The sequence below is a fragment of the Trichosurus vulpecula genome, chromosome 4 (assembly GCF_011100635.1).
Source record: "Trichosurus vulpecula isolate mTriVul1 chromosome 4, mTriVul1.pri, whole genome shotgun sequence".
NCBI lineage: Eukaryota > Metazoa > Chordata > Mammalia > Diprotodontia > Phalangeridae > Trichosurus > Trichosurus vulpecula.
Window position 1 is genome coordinate 367,057,304 of NC_050576.1, and position 15,766 is coordinate 367,073,069.

The 15,766-nt window shown below is 35.5% G+C and overlaps 1 protein-coding gene across 1 annotated transcript in view; it reads right to left on the reverse strand.

Annotated features, from left to right (window-relative positions):
- The window catches only part of UGGT2 (UDP-glucose glycoprotein glucosyltransferase 2), a 256,148-nt gene that overhangs the window by 88,244 nt on the left and 152,138 nt on the right, over positions 1–15,766 (reverse strand). The window contains exons 25-27 of the mRNA XM_036755774.1: positions 15,016–15,118; positions 13,309–13,388; positions 4,376–4,565 (exon numbers count right to left, since the gene is read on the reverse strand). Of these exons, the coding sequence (XP_036611669.1) occupies positions 4,376–4,565; positions 13,309–13,388; positions 15,016–15,118 (373 nt within the window). The remainder of the gene's footprint in view (positions 1–4,375; positions 4,566–13,308; positions 13,389–15,015; positions 15,119–15,766) is intronic.

The following is a 15,766-nucleotide window of genomic DNA, read 5'->3' on the forward strand; positions in this document are numbered from 1 at the left end:
GTGAATGATATATGCATGTTTAATGAAAGTAAGATTGTTGACCCCTGAAACAGCTATCTTTCCTTAGTAAAGCAGATCAAAGAACTTGTGCTAGCAACCCTCCTGTGTGCTGGTGCTATAGGCCTTACACCTCTATGGTAGCTGCAAGCAACATTGCTACTACACAAGGTGTTTAAAAGACATTTCCAATACTACTTGTTCATTGTGGTTCTAACTACATTCCCTAGTATATTTAGGACCCTTTATAGTACCAGAATCATTGAGACATTTGACTGTAGGCTGTGGACCATGTTTAGCAATAATTAAATGTAAAGTTGTTTCCATACTTCCTTAGTTTATGTATTTGAAATGTCACTGGTTATTTATTATTACAGAACCCACATTCCCTTAAGAGATTAAGTTACACAAATTCAACTTAATTTCAACTATTCAAGTCAATTATTTATGTCTGGGAGAGTACTCTCTATATATTCACTCAGGCTTGAATGAGGAAAATCCCTTTCTGTCTTCTCTTAATTCTCCCCAGATCAATGGTTGAATGATGGTCTTTCCACACACTCTTTTTCACAATGTTCTAGCTGAGATAAAAGTCTCTAACTATGTATATGTAATGGGGGGGGGGGGTAGCATAATTACTATGCCATGGGGAACATTATGATTTTCTGACTTTTCCTTTGATCTTACTGTGGTACAGTGGGAAAAGGACTAGATTTAGAGTCAGAGAAATTGTTTTCATAATCCATGTCTGACATTTGTTACCCTGTATGACCACGGGCAAGTCATTTAACTTCTCTGGGCCTCATCCCTCATTTGTAAAAAGAAGAATATGGACTAAATAACTTCAAAGACCTTTGATATCAAAACCAATGGTCCTAGGATTGCCTGATTGGGGCTTTTGGTCTTTATGGTCCTTGTGCCGAAGATGAAGAATGTAATTTTTGTTTTTGTTCTATAAACGCATACTGGTCTTATTAGTAGTATTAGCTTATAAGGGGGAGGGTTAAGAAACAAATTATAGAAATATTCTTAACAGGTATCTATAAAGGTAATTTCAGTAGCAGAATAATATAGCATCCAACTCTTTGAATTCTACTTAAATACTACCTGATTGAAGAAACCTTTCTTGATCCCTCCAGCTGCTATTACTCTCCCCTACAAAAAATTATTTTGCATTTATTTTGAATATGGCTTGAGCTAGAATTTATAACATGCCTGCTCAACTGGTCTCTTTCCCCCCCTCCTTTCCACTTGATGAAATCATAGAAGGGGAAGGCAAAAGGGGCAAGATGGTGCTAACCATTTTAAGTGAAGCATGAAGAAAAGCTTTTGCATTGTTAACCCTTTACAAAGTTTGAAATTCTCTTTCATGGAATTAATAGAAGCAACTTGCCTTTGGCTGACTGGAGAGAGCCATGTGACTGGTGTCCTATAAAAACAAGCCCATCAACCTTGGAAGACAACTGAAGCAAAAGAGCTTTGTGGAGTATGAACCTTGAAAGTCTAGAAGACAGCTAGCTTTAGAGGATGAACCAAGGTCTGTACAGGGGTTCACTCTTTGCCTTCCCCCTTGCTTCTCTACCAGAAAGTAGGTGGGTGGGGGAAGGACTTTCTTTCTCTTTCACAACACCAATCAACCATGGGATCTTGTAGTGTAGCTACTCATTCTGTAGGAGACACCAGACCCCATATAGAGCATGTTCAGGGATTCAAAGAAAGATAGCAGAGACAGCTCTAAAGAGTATGGCAGCAGAGGGAGAACAAACCTTGAGAATCATTAGTAAAGCTTTCTTGTGGAACTGGCCCAAGGAGCCTATCTTGGCGATTTGCCAAGATAGGGAACAGAGAAGACTAGAAAAAGAAAAAGGATATAAGTGTCCTTTGAAGCTGTAGGTATGAGTTATCTTGGTCACATATTCCCAATCAATCAATCAATACTAAGTGCCTACCAGGGCCAGGTAATATAGTAGGCTTTAGGGATACAAGTAGAAAGAATGAAACAATCCCTTCATGAAATGAGCTTAGTATTCCAGTGTAGTAGAAAATAAGTACACGTAAAATAACAGCACATATAGAGAAAATTAATAAATGTGTATATATATATATATATGTGTCTGTGTATATATATATATGTATGTATATATACATACATTACACACACATTAGTTAAATAAAAAGTAGTTTAGGTTGGGGAATCAGGAAAAAGATTCATGCAGAAGATAATATTGGAGCAATATCTTAAATGAAGAGTGAGACAATATGAAATGGAGGCAAAGAGACAGTGGCATTCTACACATGGGTTCAGTCAGTATAAAGGTCTACAGATGGGAAATGAAATGTGTGTGAAGAAAAGAGAGAAGGTCAACTTGAAAAGACTACACATTGAGCTCTGGAGAGGGAATAATATATATGGAATTTGGAAAGTAGGTTGGGGCCAGGTCATGAAAAGTTAAAAAGAAGAGTTTTCATTTTGTTCTAGAGGCAACAGAAAGCCAGTGGAATTGGTTGATTAGGGTAATGACATGGTCAGATCTGTGCTTAAGGAAATTACCTTGGATGGACTAGGGTGGTGTAAGACTGGAAACAGGGATTCTAGTGAGGAAGCTGTTATAGTGATTTAGACAAGAGGTGATGAGGTCTTGAACTAAGGTGGTAGTTATATGAATGAAGAGAAGGAATCATAAATGAAAGAGTCTGTGAAGGTAGAAATGGCAAGACTTGGCAACTGATTGGATATGTAAGGCAAGGAAGAATGAAGAGTAGAAGATGAGATGAGATTACAAACCTGAGATAATGGAAGGATGGTGGTGTCTTTAATAATAATAGCAGTTAACATTTAGACAGCATTTACTATGTACCAGGTACTGCTAAGTGCTTTGTAATTATTATCTCAGCTGATCCTCATAACAACTCCAGGAGGTGGACGCTATTAATATCCCCATTTTACAGATGAAGAAACTGAAGCAAATATAAGTTAAGTGACTTGCTCAGGTCACACAACTAGTAAATGTCTGAGGCTAGATTTGAACTCAAATCTTTGTGACTTCAGGCCTGGTGCTCTATCCACTGTACCACTTATCTGCCCTTTAGGGAAGTCTAAAAAAGGGGAGGGCTCAGGGGGAAAGATAGCTTAATTTTAAATTGATATGCTGAGTTTAAGATATCTCTGAGGCATCCAGTTTTAAATGCCTAATAGACAACTGGTGGTCTGGGACTAAGCTCAGTGGAGAGATGGGGGCTGGACATGTAGATCTGTATAGAGAAGATAGTTAAATCTATGGAACTTAATAGCTTTACCAAGAAAGAGAATATATAGAGAGAAGAGTACCTAGAGTAGAACCTTGGGGAACACCAATGATTAGAGGCCGTGATGTGGATCATGAGCCAGCAAAGGAAATAGAGCAGAATAGTCAGATAGTTAGGAGACAAACTAGGAAAGCAGTGTCACAAAAACTTAAGAAAAACCATCTAGGAGGCAGGGTGGTCAACAGTATCAAATGCAGCAGAGAGGTCAAGAAGGATTAATACTGAAAAAAAAACATCAGTTTTGGCAAGTAAGAGATCATTGGTAACTTCAGAGATAGCAGTTTAAATTGAGGAATGAGGTAGAATGCCAGATTGCAAAGAGTCGAGGAGTCAAAGTAGAGAAAGTGAAAGCATACTTCTTGTGTGTGGCCAGTTTTTTATTGAGGCTATGTATGGCTATGGAAATATGATTACCAGTCCCAGATATTTTTTAAAGCTTTTTTGCTTTAAGCTAACTGTGTCTACTGACTGACTATTAATGATGAATATACAGTTTGAGGCTTATGAACTATACTTTTAGGAGTATGAACACACAGAGTATTTTGAGCTGGGGATAGTGGTTGCCCCATGGGTACGCAATCTGTAACATGTAAGTTCAAGTTCAGGGAGCTGAACTTGATATAGATATAGATATAGATACATTGATATAAACATCGATATCTATTTATCTCCATATACTTGTATATGTATGTCTGTCCTGCCAAGGTTGTGTTTCCTCAATTATTAGTCTATGGTAATAGGTGATTCCCTTTACTTACAGGTAGCGGTCTTTAATTGTCCAAGTTTTCCATTCCACTCAAAAGGTCTGAAATGGGCTAAAGAACTGATGAGGAATCTATTATTTATGAAGTAAGTAAAGGTGTTCAAGACTACTGAATCTGAGATGCTGAATCTGGAAGAGCTAGGTGTACACTTCATGTTAACAGTGAGATTAGAATGGGAAGTATATATATACTCTTTGAGCTATTGCATCTTGCCACTCCAACTCTATGGACATAATAGTATCAATTTAGAATGGGAAGTTAGCTTAGTTGGTTGGCTGTCTTGTAAATAACTGGAAATTACAACTTACATCCTTTAAGTAAATATTATCAAGGTCACAGGAACTGTGTACTGCTTCAACCAACCAGCCTTCAGGAGTAATCATGTTGAGGGTCAGAAGAGGTGATTCAGGCATTTCTAGGAACTTTGCCATAGGCCCCAAAGAAAGAATATTATTGGGCCCTGGAGTCAATTCTGGTTCCAAAACAAACCGGTAAAAGCTGTTGATAAAAAATACAAAGATAAGCATTGTATCCCTAGACTAATACACCTTTCAAATGAAACCTTTCAAATAAAAACAGCTTGACTGCTATATCAAAAATTACTTGATTAAAAAAAAACCCTATACGGAGTTAACATCTATCACTGGATAGAAAAGCATAATATGTAAGATATACTATAGTAGTGCTAAGAGTATTATTGAGTATAATTTATTATTTATTGATGAGAACAATCCCACTTTAAGTTTATACTGAACTAAGTTGGGGTCTGATAATGTAGTTAATGAATGAATTCTACTTACTAACTGTTCACCTAACTTCCTCATGCTATCTGCTTTAGAGCCATTTACCTACTTCTTGACACCAATAACAGAAGAAAGAAAAATGGGGAAAAGGTAGATTTCAAATGCATGACTTTTTAAAGCATTTATTACAAATGTATAATAAAAAATGAGCATCACGATTAAAAAGCCTAATAAACTGAGTTAGACAAAAAACCTTTAGCAGTCTTATTCTTGTTTTACCCTTAAGTAGCAAAAATATTAAGAACTATTAAATGAACAAGTGGGATTTATACCAGGAATGCAGGATGGTTTAACCTAAGGAAAACTATTAATATTATATTATATTAATAATAAAAGTAAAAAAGATTATATCATTAGATATCATTTTGATAATATACAACACTCATTTCTATTAAAAACACCTGAGAGTATAGATACCAATGGATTTTTCCTTAAATTGACAAAATACCATTTATCTAAAACCATCAGCAAGCATTATTTGTAATGGGGATAAAGTAGAAGCCTTCCCAGCAAAATCAGGTGTGAAACAAGGATGTCACCAATATTATTCAATATTGTATTGGAAATCCTAGCAATAGCAATAAGAGAAAAAAAAGATATATAAGGAATTAGAATAGGGAATGAGGTAATAAAACTATCTCTTTTGCAGATGATATGATGATATAATTGGAAAATCTCAAAGACTCAACTAAAAAGTTAGTTGAAACAATTAATAATTTTAGCTATGTGGTAGGATAAAGTAAATCCACATAAATCATCAGCATTCCTTTATCTCATAAACAAAACCATGCAAGAAGAGATAGTAAGAGATACCCCATTTAAAATACCTTTAGACAATATATAATACCTGGGAGTATACTTACCAAAACAAACCCAGGAACTATACATACAAAATTATAATTATTTTTTACAAATAAAATCCAATTTAAATAATTGGAGAAATAATTATTCGTGGGGTGGCAGGGCCAATATAATAAAAATGACAATTGGGCCTAAATAATTTATATACTTAATGCCACCCCAATTAAATTATCAAAAAATAACTTTACTGAATTAGAAAAGATAATAAAAAAATTCATTTGGAGGAAAAATTCAAAAGAATTAATGAAAAAACATAAAGGAAAGAGGTTTAGCATTACCAGAACTTAAACTATAAGGGAGTAATTATCAAAACCATCTGGTACTGGCTAAGAAATAGAAAGGTAGATCAATGGAACAGAGTATATATAGAATTTACAGCAGCAAATGAAAATAATAACCTTGCATTTGACAAGTGTAAAGACTTAAGATTTGGGGAAAAGAACTCATTACTTGGTAAAAATCATGGAAAATTGGAAAGCAGTATGGCAGAAATTGGGCATAGACCAATATCTAACACCTTTACCAAGATAAGGTCCAAATGGATACACAACCTAGATATAAAGATATATTACAAGAAAATTTGAAGAACACGGGATATATTACTTATTAGACTTATGGATAGGCAAACAATTTATGAATAAACAAGAGATAGAGAGCAGAGTGAGGTGTAAAATGGATAATTTTGATTACATTAAATTAAAAAGTTTTGGTACAAATAAAACAAATGTAGCCAAGACCAGAAGGAAAGCAGAAAACTGGGAAAAAATTTTGTATACAGATTCTCAGATAAAGGTCTCATCTCTCAAATATATAAAGAACTTTGTCAAATCTCTAAAAGTATGAATCATTCCCCAATTGATAAATGGTCAAAGAATATGAATAGGCAGTTTTCTGATAAAGAAATCAAAACAATATATAGTCATACGAAAAAGTGCTCTAAATCATTATTGATTAGAGAAATGCAAATTAAAACAACCATGAGATATCATTTTATAACTATCACATTTACTAAAATGATTGAAGGGGAAAGCAACAAATGTTAAAGGGGATTGGGAAAAATTGGGACACATTCATTGTTGGTGGAACTGTGAACTGATCCAACTATTTTGGAGAACAATCTGGAATTAGGTATGCCCAAAGAGTTATTAAACTGCCTATACCCTTTCACCTAGCAATACCACTACTAGGCCTATTTCCAAGGATGATTAGGGAAAAAAGAAAACAGCCTGTATGTTCTAAAATATTTATTGCAGCTCTCTTTGTGGTGCAAAAGGATTGGAAATTACAGAGATGTACATCAATTGGGGAATGGCTGAAGAAGTTGTGATACATGATTGTGATGGAATACTACTGTACTTTAAGAAATGATGAGTTCCGTGAGCTTATAAAAACATGGACAGACACATGAAATAATGAAGAGTGAAATGAGCAGAACCAATAAAACATTTTATACAGTAACAGCAATATTGTTTTAAGAACAACTTTAAGCGAATAAGTACTTTTGACTGTTAAAAATTCCCAAATTAACTGTATCCAGAGAAAGAACTGATAAATAGATGCATAGAATGATTTTACATATATAGGTGTGTATTTATGTATGTGTGTGTGTAGATACATATATATATATATATATATATATATATATATATATATATATATATATATAACATATATACATATATTTGTGTCTGATATTTGTGTCTAATAGCCATTTCTAGGGTGAGGGGGCAGAGGGAAGGAAGAAAAGATATATACATGATAACTTTATTATATATTTAAAAAGAATAGCACATTGTACATAATAGATTTGTAGTTTTCTGTGCTACCATCTTTTTTATTATACTATGTTATAGAAATGCTTGCTTTATTCTATAAATTAAAAATAAAATAAATTTTAAAAATTAAAAAAGTAGTAGCTACAAGGAGGACAATGATTAAAGTACAAACTCCTAGATGTCAGAGATTATATTGTTTTTGTCCTTGTATCTCCAAAGCCTAGCATGGTGTAGCAGCAATTTAGATTTGAAGATCTTTCCCACCCATTAATAGGCCATGTTACCTGCTTATTTCACATGTGGTAGGAGGAGCTTCCTGACAGGAAATGCTCAGGGAGAGAGACAGACAGAAAGAGAGAAAGAGAAAGAGAGAGAGAGAGAGAAAGAGAGGGAGGGAGGGAGAGGGCAGTTATGGCTGCTAATGGCTGCTAATAGCTGCCATTGTGATAGTTAAAGCTGAACAGGCTGGCTTAGCTGTACTGTGGGTTTGTGTTTGGGGAAGACCCCAGCAGGGAGTCAGAGAGGTTTTGGGATGGTGAGGCTCCATGTTGTGATATTGTGTCTTAAGTTCGTTGCTGTTATGATAAAGTAGGCTAACTGGCTGTGGGAGCTGAACATTTAGTTATGGGATATGGTTCTCTGGTGTCTGAATAAAGGTTATACTTCTACCTTCTATATGGAGAGTCTCTCATACTCTGTGATACAGAACTACATAGGCATATTCATGATTATTGTTGATGTTGTGTTTATTGCCTTACTGATACATTATTTGGTGATGAGTAGGATGGGATTGCAAGGTATAAGATCTCTATTTAGAGGTAGAAGGGCTTTAAAAGAAGAAATGGTTTTCCCAGGATGGGAGGATGCAACTTATTGCTCCCTAGCAAGGGAATGATCTAAAGGTATTGGTTTGTGTGAGGACTGGAAACAGAAGCTACAGATGGGAGGACCTAGATTTTTAGAACAATGTCTCAGAGAAGTTATCTTTGAGCCAGGAATGGGAATGCCAAGAGCGATTTCTAGGTGAGGCTGGGGTTTACTCACAGCCTATCATATTATATATGAAAGCAGGGACAGAATATTATGAGAGAGAACTCAGAGCCAGGCAGTTACTGAAATGTCTGCTAATTCAAGTGAGAATGTTTCTCCTATACCACAGCAAGATGGAGAATCTCAGGTGGTAGAACAGGAATCTACTAACTCCGCTGTAAATTCAGCTAGAAGGCAGAGGGAGACAAGGAGGCCAAGAATGCACCTCAGTTCAGCCCAGGTAGCATCTAGTAGCCAGTCTGGTTACCACGGTAACAAGGAGAGAGAATCTAGACAGAAGGATACAACATCAGAAGCAGAAGATACTTTGTGGTATGATGCTCCTGAGCATCATGTTCAGTATCATACCAGACTTCTCAAACAGAAATACGCCCCATACAGCAAAGGAAGCAAGAAACACAGGATCATAATACTGCTTTTAGGGAGATTTGGGAAGATTTTTACACAGCAGGAAATCAGATATCTTGAGTAGGTTCACCCAGAGAGTAGGAGAATCATTAATATCTTGGATAGTGAGAATCAGTGATGAAGGGGCTGCAGGAGTGTCTATGGATGCTGTGGACTGTATGAGATTCACAAGTATTAGTCAGAATTCTTTTGTACAGCAAGCTTTTAGGGATTATAATTTGCAAGGAGATAACCAAACAACCAATTTGTTGGCTTTGGCTGTGACAGGCTGTAAAAGAGAATATCCTACTGATACTATGTGGCCTACTACAGATAGGCCTTGGTATTCGATTAGGGACTGTAAAGAAAGTTAAAGGAGGAGGTAATGAAGACTGCTATTATGTTGGGGAATGCCAAAGTTTGTTATGAAACTCCCTTGGGAGTCTCTCATAGGAATTTGATTGTTAAAACCACATCTCCCTCCCCCTCCCCCCCAACTTATAAACACGTAATTCTGACTTTGCTGATTGTAGAAGTAGGGAATCCTCTTTCAGAGGTGCTGTATGAGATTTCACAGTTAAGTGACTTAGGAGACTAGGGAAATAATAAATTTCCTCAGGAGAGAGGGGTACATAGCCAGCAGATTCAGCGTTGGAGTGGAGTGACAAGAAAAGAAATGTTCACTGCTCTATTGAAAGCAGAGGCTCATTTTAGAAGAATAGATTGTATTCCAACTGATGAGCTATGCAAAATGTACCAAGATAAGGGGCTTAATAGCAAATGGAATAGAGAAGTAAGAACTGCCCCTACAAATCCTATAGATCTTGAACCCTTGTATCTAAGTGAGTCACACCTTCAAGGAAACTAGGGAATAGGCTGAGTCCCAGCATAAATTAAAGAAACACACAGACAGGATTACAGACCCCATATTAATCTGACTATATATTGGAAAAATGGATCAAATACTATAACTAGGGCATTGCTTGACACCTGGGCACAGACCAGCTTGATTTATAGAAACCCTGACAAATTTAAGCATGGAACACCTATTATCATCTCAGGACTAGGAAGGGCTGAAATATCAGCCAAACAAGTCAAACTGATGAGGAAAATTGGACAATTGCCTAAGAAAGAGTATGCTGTGGTCATTGTACCCATTCCTGAACACATTATTGGAATAGATATATTGAAAGGCATGACTCTAAATTTGCCTGAGGGGAGATATCAATTTGCAGTAAGGAAGATAGGAGTTAATACAGTTTTGGTGGGAAAAATAAATATGAACCCAATCACTTTACCTGAACCTTCTAAAGTAATTACTTTGAAGCAGTATCGTGTGCCAGGTGGGCAAGATGAAATTGCCAATAATATAAAGGAATATGTTGAAGCAGGAGTGTTAGTCCCTATAACCACTCGATAGAATAATCCTGTATGGCTGGTATGAAAGTCAGATGGAACACGGAAAATGACAGTGGATTATAGACAATTGAATAAAGTAACTCCACCCTTGTATGCTGCTATTCCACGGTCCCCTTAATAGGGGTCCAGGCCACACACCGGTGGGCACAAGATTGAGATATTAGTATCTCTTATTCATTGTTGAAGCAAATAACAGAGGATTGTCATATATGTCAACTGGAAAAGGAATGAACTGTTCCTCGGGTAGTAACTGGAGAAATAGCAAGGGGAAAAGTTCCAGCCCAGATTTGGCAGATAGATTATATTGGACCACTACCCCAAGATAAAGGATGCAAATTTATATGTACTTGTGTTGACACCTATTCAGGTGTACTAGTGGCTTGTCCATAAAAGAATGCAATCCAGAAAAACACCTAGATATTATAAGTCTATATTATGGAACCCCAGTGCAGATTCAAAGTGACAATGGGTCACATTTCAAAGTAATGAGATGAAGAGATATTATGTATTGAACAATATAGAGTGGATATATCATATTCCATATTATCCACAAGCATCTGGGTTGATAGAAAGAAGGAATGGATTGTTGAAACAACAGTTAAGAAAGTTAAATTCTAATAATTCTTATCAACATTGGAAAGATAATTTGTTCACTGCTTTACATAATTTGAATAACAGACCATTAGGAGGAAGTACACCTGTAGCCAGAATGATGACCCCGAATCTGCAAATTAGAAAACATCAGATATATAAGATCCAAAATATTGCATATTCTACTGTGTGGGAAGATGTCCCACGACCGTATCAAGGAACACGTGGTTTAACAGGATATGATTTACATTGTTTAGAGGATTTTTGGTTAGATAGAAAAGAGATAAGAAAAATTTCTACTGAGATGTGTATGAGAATCCCTAAGAATCATTGTGGACAAATATTACCTAAACCAGGATTAGCAGCTCAAGAAATACATGTATTGGCTGGAGTGATAGATTCTAGTTATCAAGGAGAAATTGTAGTGATATTCTAAAATTTGGGTGAAGAACCTATACAGTTGTGTAAAAATGATAGAATAGTTCAATTGATTATTATTCCCTGTGAAATAATAACTATCAGAGGAAAGGATTTGGTTCTACTGATAGAATAAAATTGGGAGCTAAAATATGGGTAAAACAGAAGATGGACAATGTTCCAAAGGCTGCAGAAATTATAGCACATGGGAAAGACAATACTGTAACAGTAGTTTACCCAGGAAAAAATAATTATGAAACTGTACCCTTGACTCATGTATTTTCTCATGAATAAGGCTATGATAGTCTCTTTGTTTCTTTTAGGCTTTTGTCTGCTAAATTTGTTTGTGAGATTTGTTTTCTGCAGGCTTAGTACCATCCACCTGCAGATGCCTGATTGCTTAAGCCAGATATCACCCTCTGATGTGTTAGGATGTCACTTCTGGACCTGTCCATGACTGTGATGTGTCATCTTTGGTCCTGTCCATGACTGTGATGTGTCATCCCTGGACCTGGCATCAACTGAGTTCCAGATGCCAGCTTGCTAAAGAACTGACCTCTTGCATAGGACTCTTAAATCTCTTGGGGCAGGGACAGCTCTATGTCCAATTTCAGCAGGAAGAAACTTTGGAGGACAAGACCTTCACCCCTTAACCCAAGACTGTGAGCCCCTTTTGTTCGAGGGAGGAATGATGACATTGTTTTATATGCTTATCTTGTGTTATCCCTGTTCTATTGTTGTGTAAATTCTGTTGACACCAGTTATCCCAAAATTCCTATTGCCCTATGCAATGGAAACAACAGATCTTGGGGCCTAATGTAGTAGCAATTTAGATTTGAAAATCTTTCTCACCTATTAATAGCCCATGTGACCTGCTTATGTCACAGGAAGCTCAAGTCACATGTGGTGGGAGGAGATTCCTGACAGGAGAGGGAAATTACATCACAGGAAATGCTGAGAAGGGGAGAGAGAGAGAGGGAGAGAGAGAGAGAGAGAGAGAGAGAGAGAGAGAGAGGTAGAGGTAGAGAGAGAGAAAGAGAGAGAGAGAGAGAGGGAGGGAGGGATGGAGAGGGCAATCATGGCTGCTAATGGCAGCCGTTGTGATAGAGCTGAACAGGCTGACTTAGCTGTACTGTGAGTTTGTATTTGGGGAAGACCTCATCAGGGAGTCATAGAGGTTTTGGGATGGTGAGGCTCCTTGTTGTTATGATAAAGTAGGCTAACTGGCTGTCGGAGATGAACATTTGGTTATGGGATATGGTTCTTTGGTGTCTGAATAAAGGTTATACTTCTACCTTCTATATGGAGAGTCTCTCAGACTTTGTGATACAGAACTACATAGGCATACTGATGATTATTGCTGATGGTATGTTTATTGCTTTACTGATACACATGGTACCTTGTGTACACATTAGGTGCTTAATACCTGTTTGTTGAATTGGATAACAGTCAGCTTTTCTTTTATACCTCCTTCTAATATAAATTTATGAAAAATCTCTGCTTATAATTTATTAAAAGTAGGATAAAGTCAGTGAAGTTAACATTGTTTAATGCTTTATATGCCCTGAATTTATTTTAGGTCACAATGAACTGAAAACAGTAATTTGTATTCAAACTAAACTCTCCTCCCAGAAATACATTATTTCAAATTTACTAGACTTTATGCTTCTATGCCTCATTGACTATTGTTCTTCTTAAACATCAATCCAACTGTGGTCCCAGATGTCTTGTCTTTGTTACTTTTTACCATGGTTGTCAAATATTGGCATAGTTCTGCACATTCCTAGTTTAAGCTTTGAGGAGCAGACTTTTTATCTACATACAGAAAGCCGTGTTCTGTGCATTCAGCTAGCATCGAGCACCTAGGACTCACAACAGTGCCTTGAACACCTTATTAATATATGTTTGCTGAATTCAGGCAATATGTTAACTACTCACCTCTTCAATGGTGCCTCTGAAAGCTTTGGCCTACAGTTCATAAATAATTTCAGCTTCATGTTGACAACCTGGCCAAGTACCTATTAGAAAAAATATTACACATCAAAACTATGGTTTGATTGTGACCACATTTCCTTAGTGTGAAACAATGGAATAAAGCCACTGTTTGAGACAGAAAATAAACATACAGAGATTCAACACAGTTCATGGCAAAGAAACGGAATTTCTTATTTTTTAAAGGAATTTTTAGAGCTATTACTCTAGCAGTTCCAGTCCCAGAGTAGATAATACATTAACTGATTTGCCAGAATCATTAGACAAGAAGGAAAACAGTTATTTGGGTAATGGAAGAACAGAAAGAAGTTATGCAACATGTGATTGGGGGTGAGGCAGCACATATTTACTTGTATTTAATATATATAGGTTTTTGTTTCAATTTTATCACTCATAATTTGCATTACCCTGGGTGTCATTTAACCTTAATTTCTCCACATGCAAAATAATGATGCTACCTGTCCCTTACAATAAATCACTTAATGATGGAAAGATGAAATAATATGTGAAATGGCTTTAGCTTTTCAGAGGAAGAGGTTTTATTAATGTTGATATAATTTGGTATAAATGAGTTTTGCATTTTAAGACCTTTGCTAAACATGAATTTCTCAGACCTAAACACTTAATTGATATAAAAGAATTATGTGTAACCCTAATCCTTTGAATGAATGATATGTTAAAGGAAAAAAAAACATGTGTGTATAATGCTTAAAATAGGGCTCATACAAAAGCATCATGATCACTCCAATTTTTAGACTGTCTAACTGTTGTTTCCTAGCTTTAGTCTAAACAGTTTTATAGTCATATATGGAAGTATGAAATCCAAAACTGAACTGACACATCTTAAAAGAAAATAATATATAATGAAAAAACAACTGTGAAGTTCACTCTGCTTAGTAATTTAATAACTTCCTTTCCAAAATTATTTAACATCCTTCCAAAATTATTTAATGAACAAAAATTGCTATTTATTTTTATTTCTTTATATTATTCAGTATATAAATCAGTGGTTAGAATATATGCATTATAAATGTTAATAAGAATTTACCTTTACATGATGTTTTAATCTACAAAACATTTTTCTTACAATAGGCCTGTGAGAGCTCTAGGTAGTAGTATTATTACTTCCCTTTTAACATTTTAGGAAACTGAGTTTCTAAGAAGTTAAGTGAGTTGCCTAAGGTTATATAATCAATGAACAGAAGATTTGGGACTTGAAATCTTCTCTTCTATTACACTATAGCTGCAAGATATTAAAAAGAAATCTTGAAATTTCCTTAGATGTTTTAAAATCATCTTTCTTTTCTTTCTCAAATTTTCTTTTTTCATTATGAACTTAACATCAACATATATAAACATTTCAATACAGAAATAAGAACAGAAAAGAAGATTGTATATGAAACTGTGAACTTCTGAAATGGAGAGTTTTTTAAAAAACGTATTAAATTGTATATAGCAGTAACAAAACTGCCTTGTTTGTGTCTATGACTTCTTCTGAACTAGGAACTTTGAAATGCCCAATAAAAAAAATAGTGACTTACATAATTGCCTATATATAGTTGATACCAGAACAAAGCACAACACTGTTCTGAATAAGTTAATTACAATTTTAAAGAGGATTATTTAATTTAAATAATTCTTGTATCATCTTACAATCAATAATTGAGCCATCTTCTGTGCTTCTCTTGTTAATGGATCAACAATAGCAATGACATCATAGAATATATCACTTTCTTGAGGATTTATGTTTATAACACTAGAAAAAACAGTAAAGAATAAATGAGATTAAAAAGGAAAAAATTGAGTTTAGGCAAATGTTACCATCATTACAACCTTAGCTCCTCTATTATAACTGCCTTCAGAGTTAGTTTGTCCTATGAGAAAATCAGCTTCATTTTTTACCCAAAGCATTACTTTCCAGTCTAACTGCCAGCCTTCTTTACTGCTATTTATAATAGCAATGCCTTGCTATTTCCAATTCAACAAATATTGTTTGAACTCATACTAAGTGTTAAGGAAATGCAGTTATAAACAAATGAGTAAGACACCATTCTTACCCTCACAGAGTTTGCAATCTAGTAGGAGAATTAAGGCAAGAACATAAAAAATTACAGTGTAATACAAAACCATATGTCACAGAATGGTACAAGGTGGGGTGGAAGTTCGGATGGGAAAGATCACATCTGAATGTGAAAGGTGTTTAATGGAGGGGGTAGCATTCAGACTGGGTAAGATTTTGATAAGCTGACATGCAGAGAAAGGTTATTCTAAGGTAGATGGAACAGCATTAGTAAAGGTACTAAGAAGGCAAAATTGTTTTCAATGAATATTTAGTAATATAGTTTATTGGTATCATAGAACATGTGAAGAGGATTCATAGTCATACATCTGTGGACACCAGAGT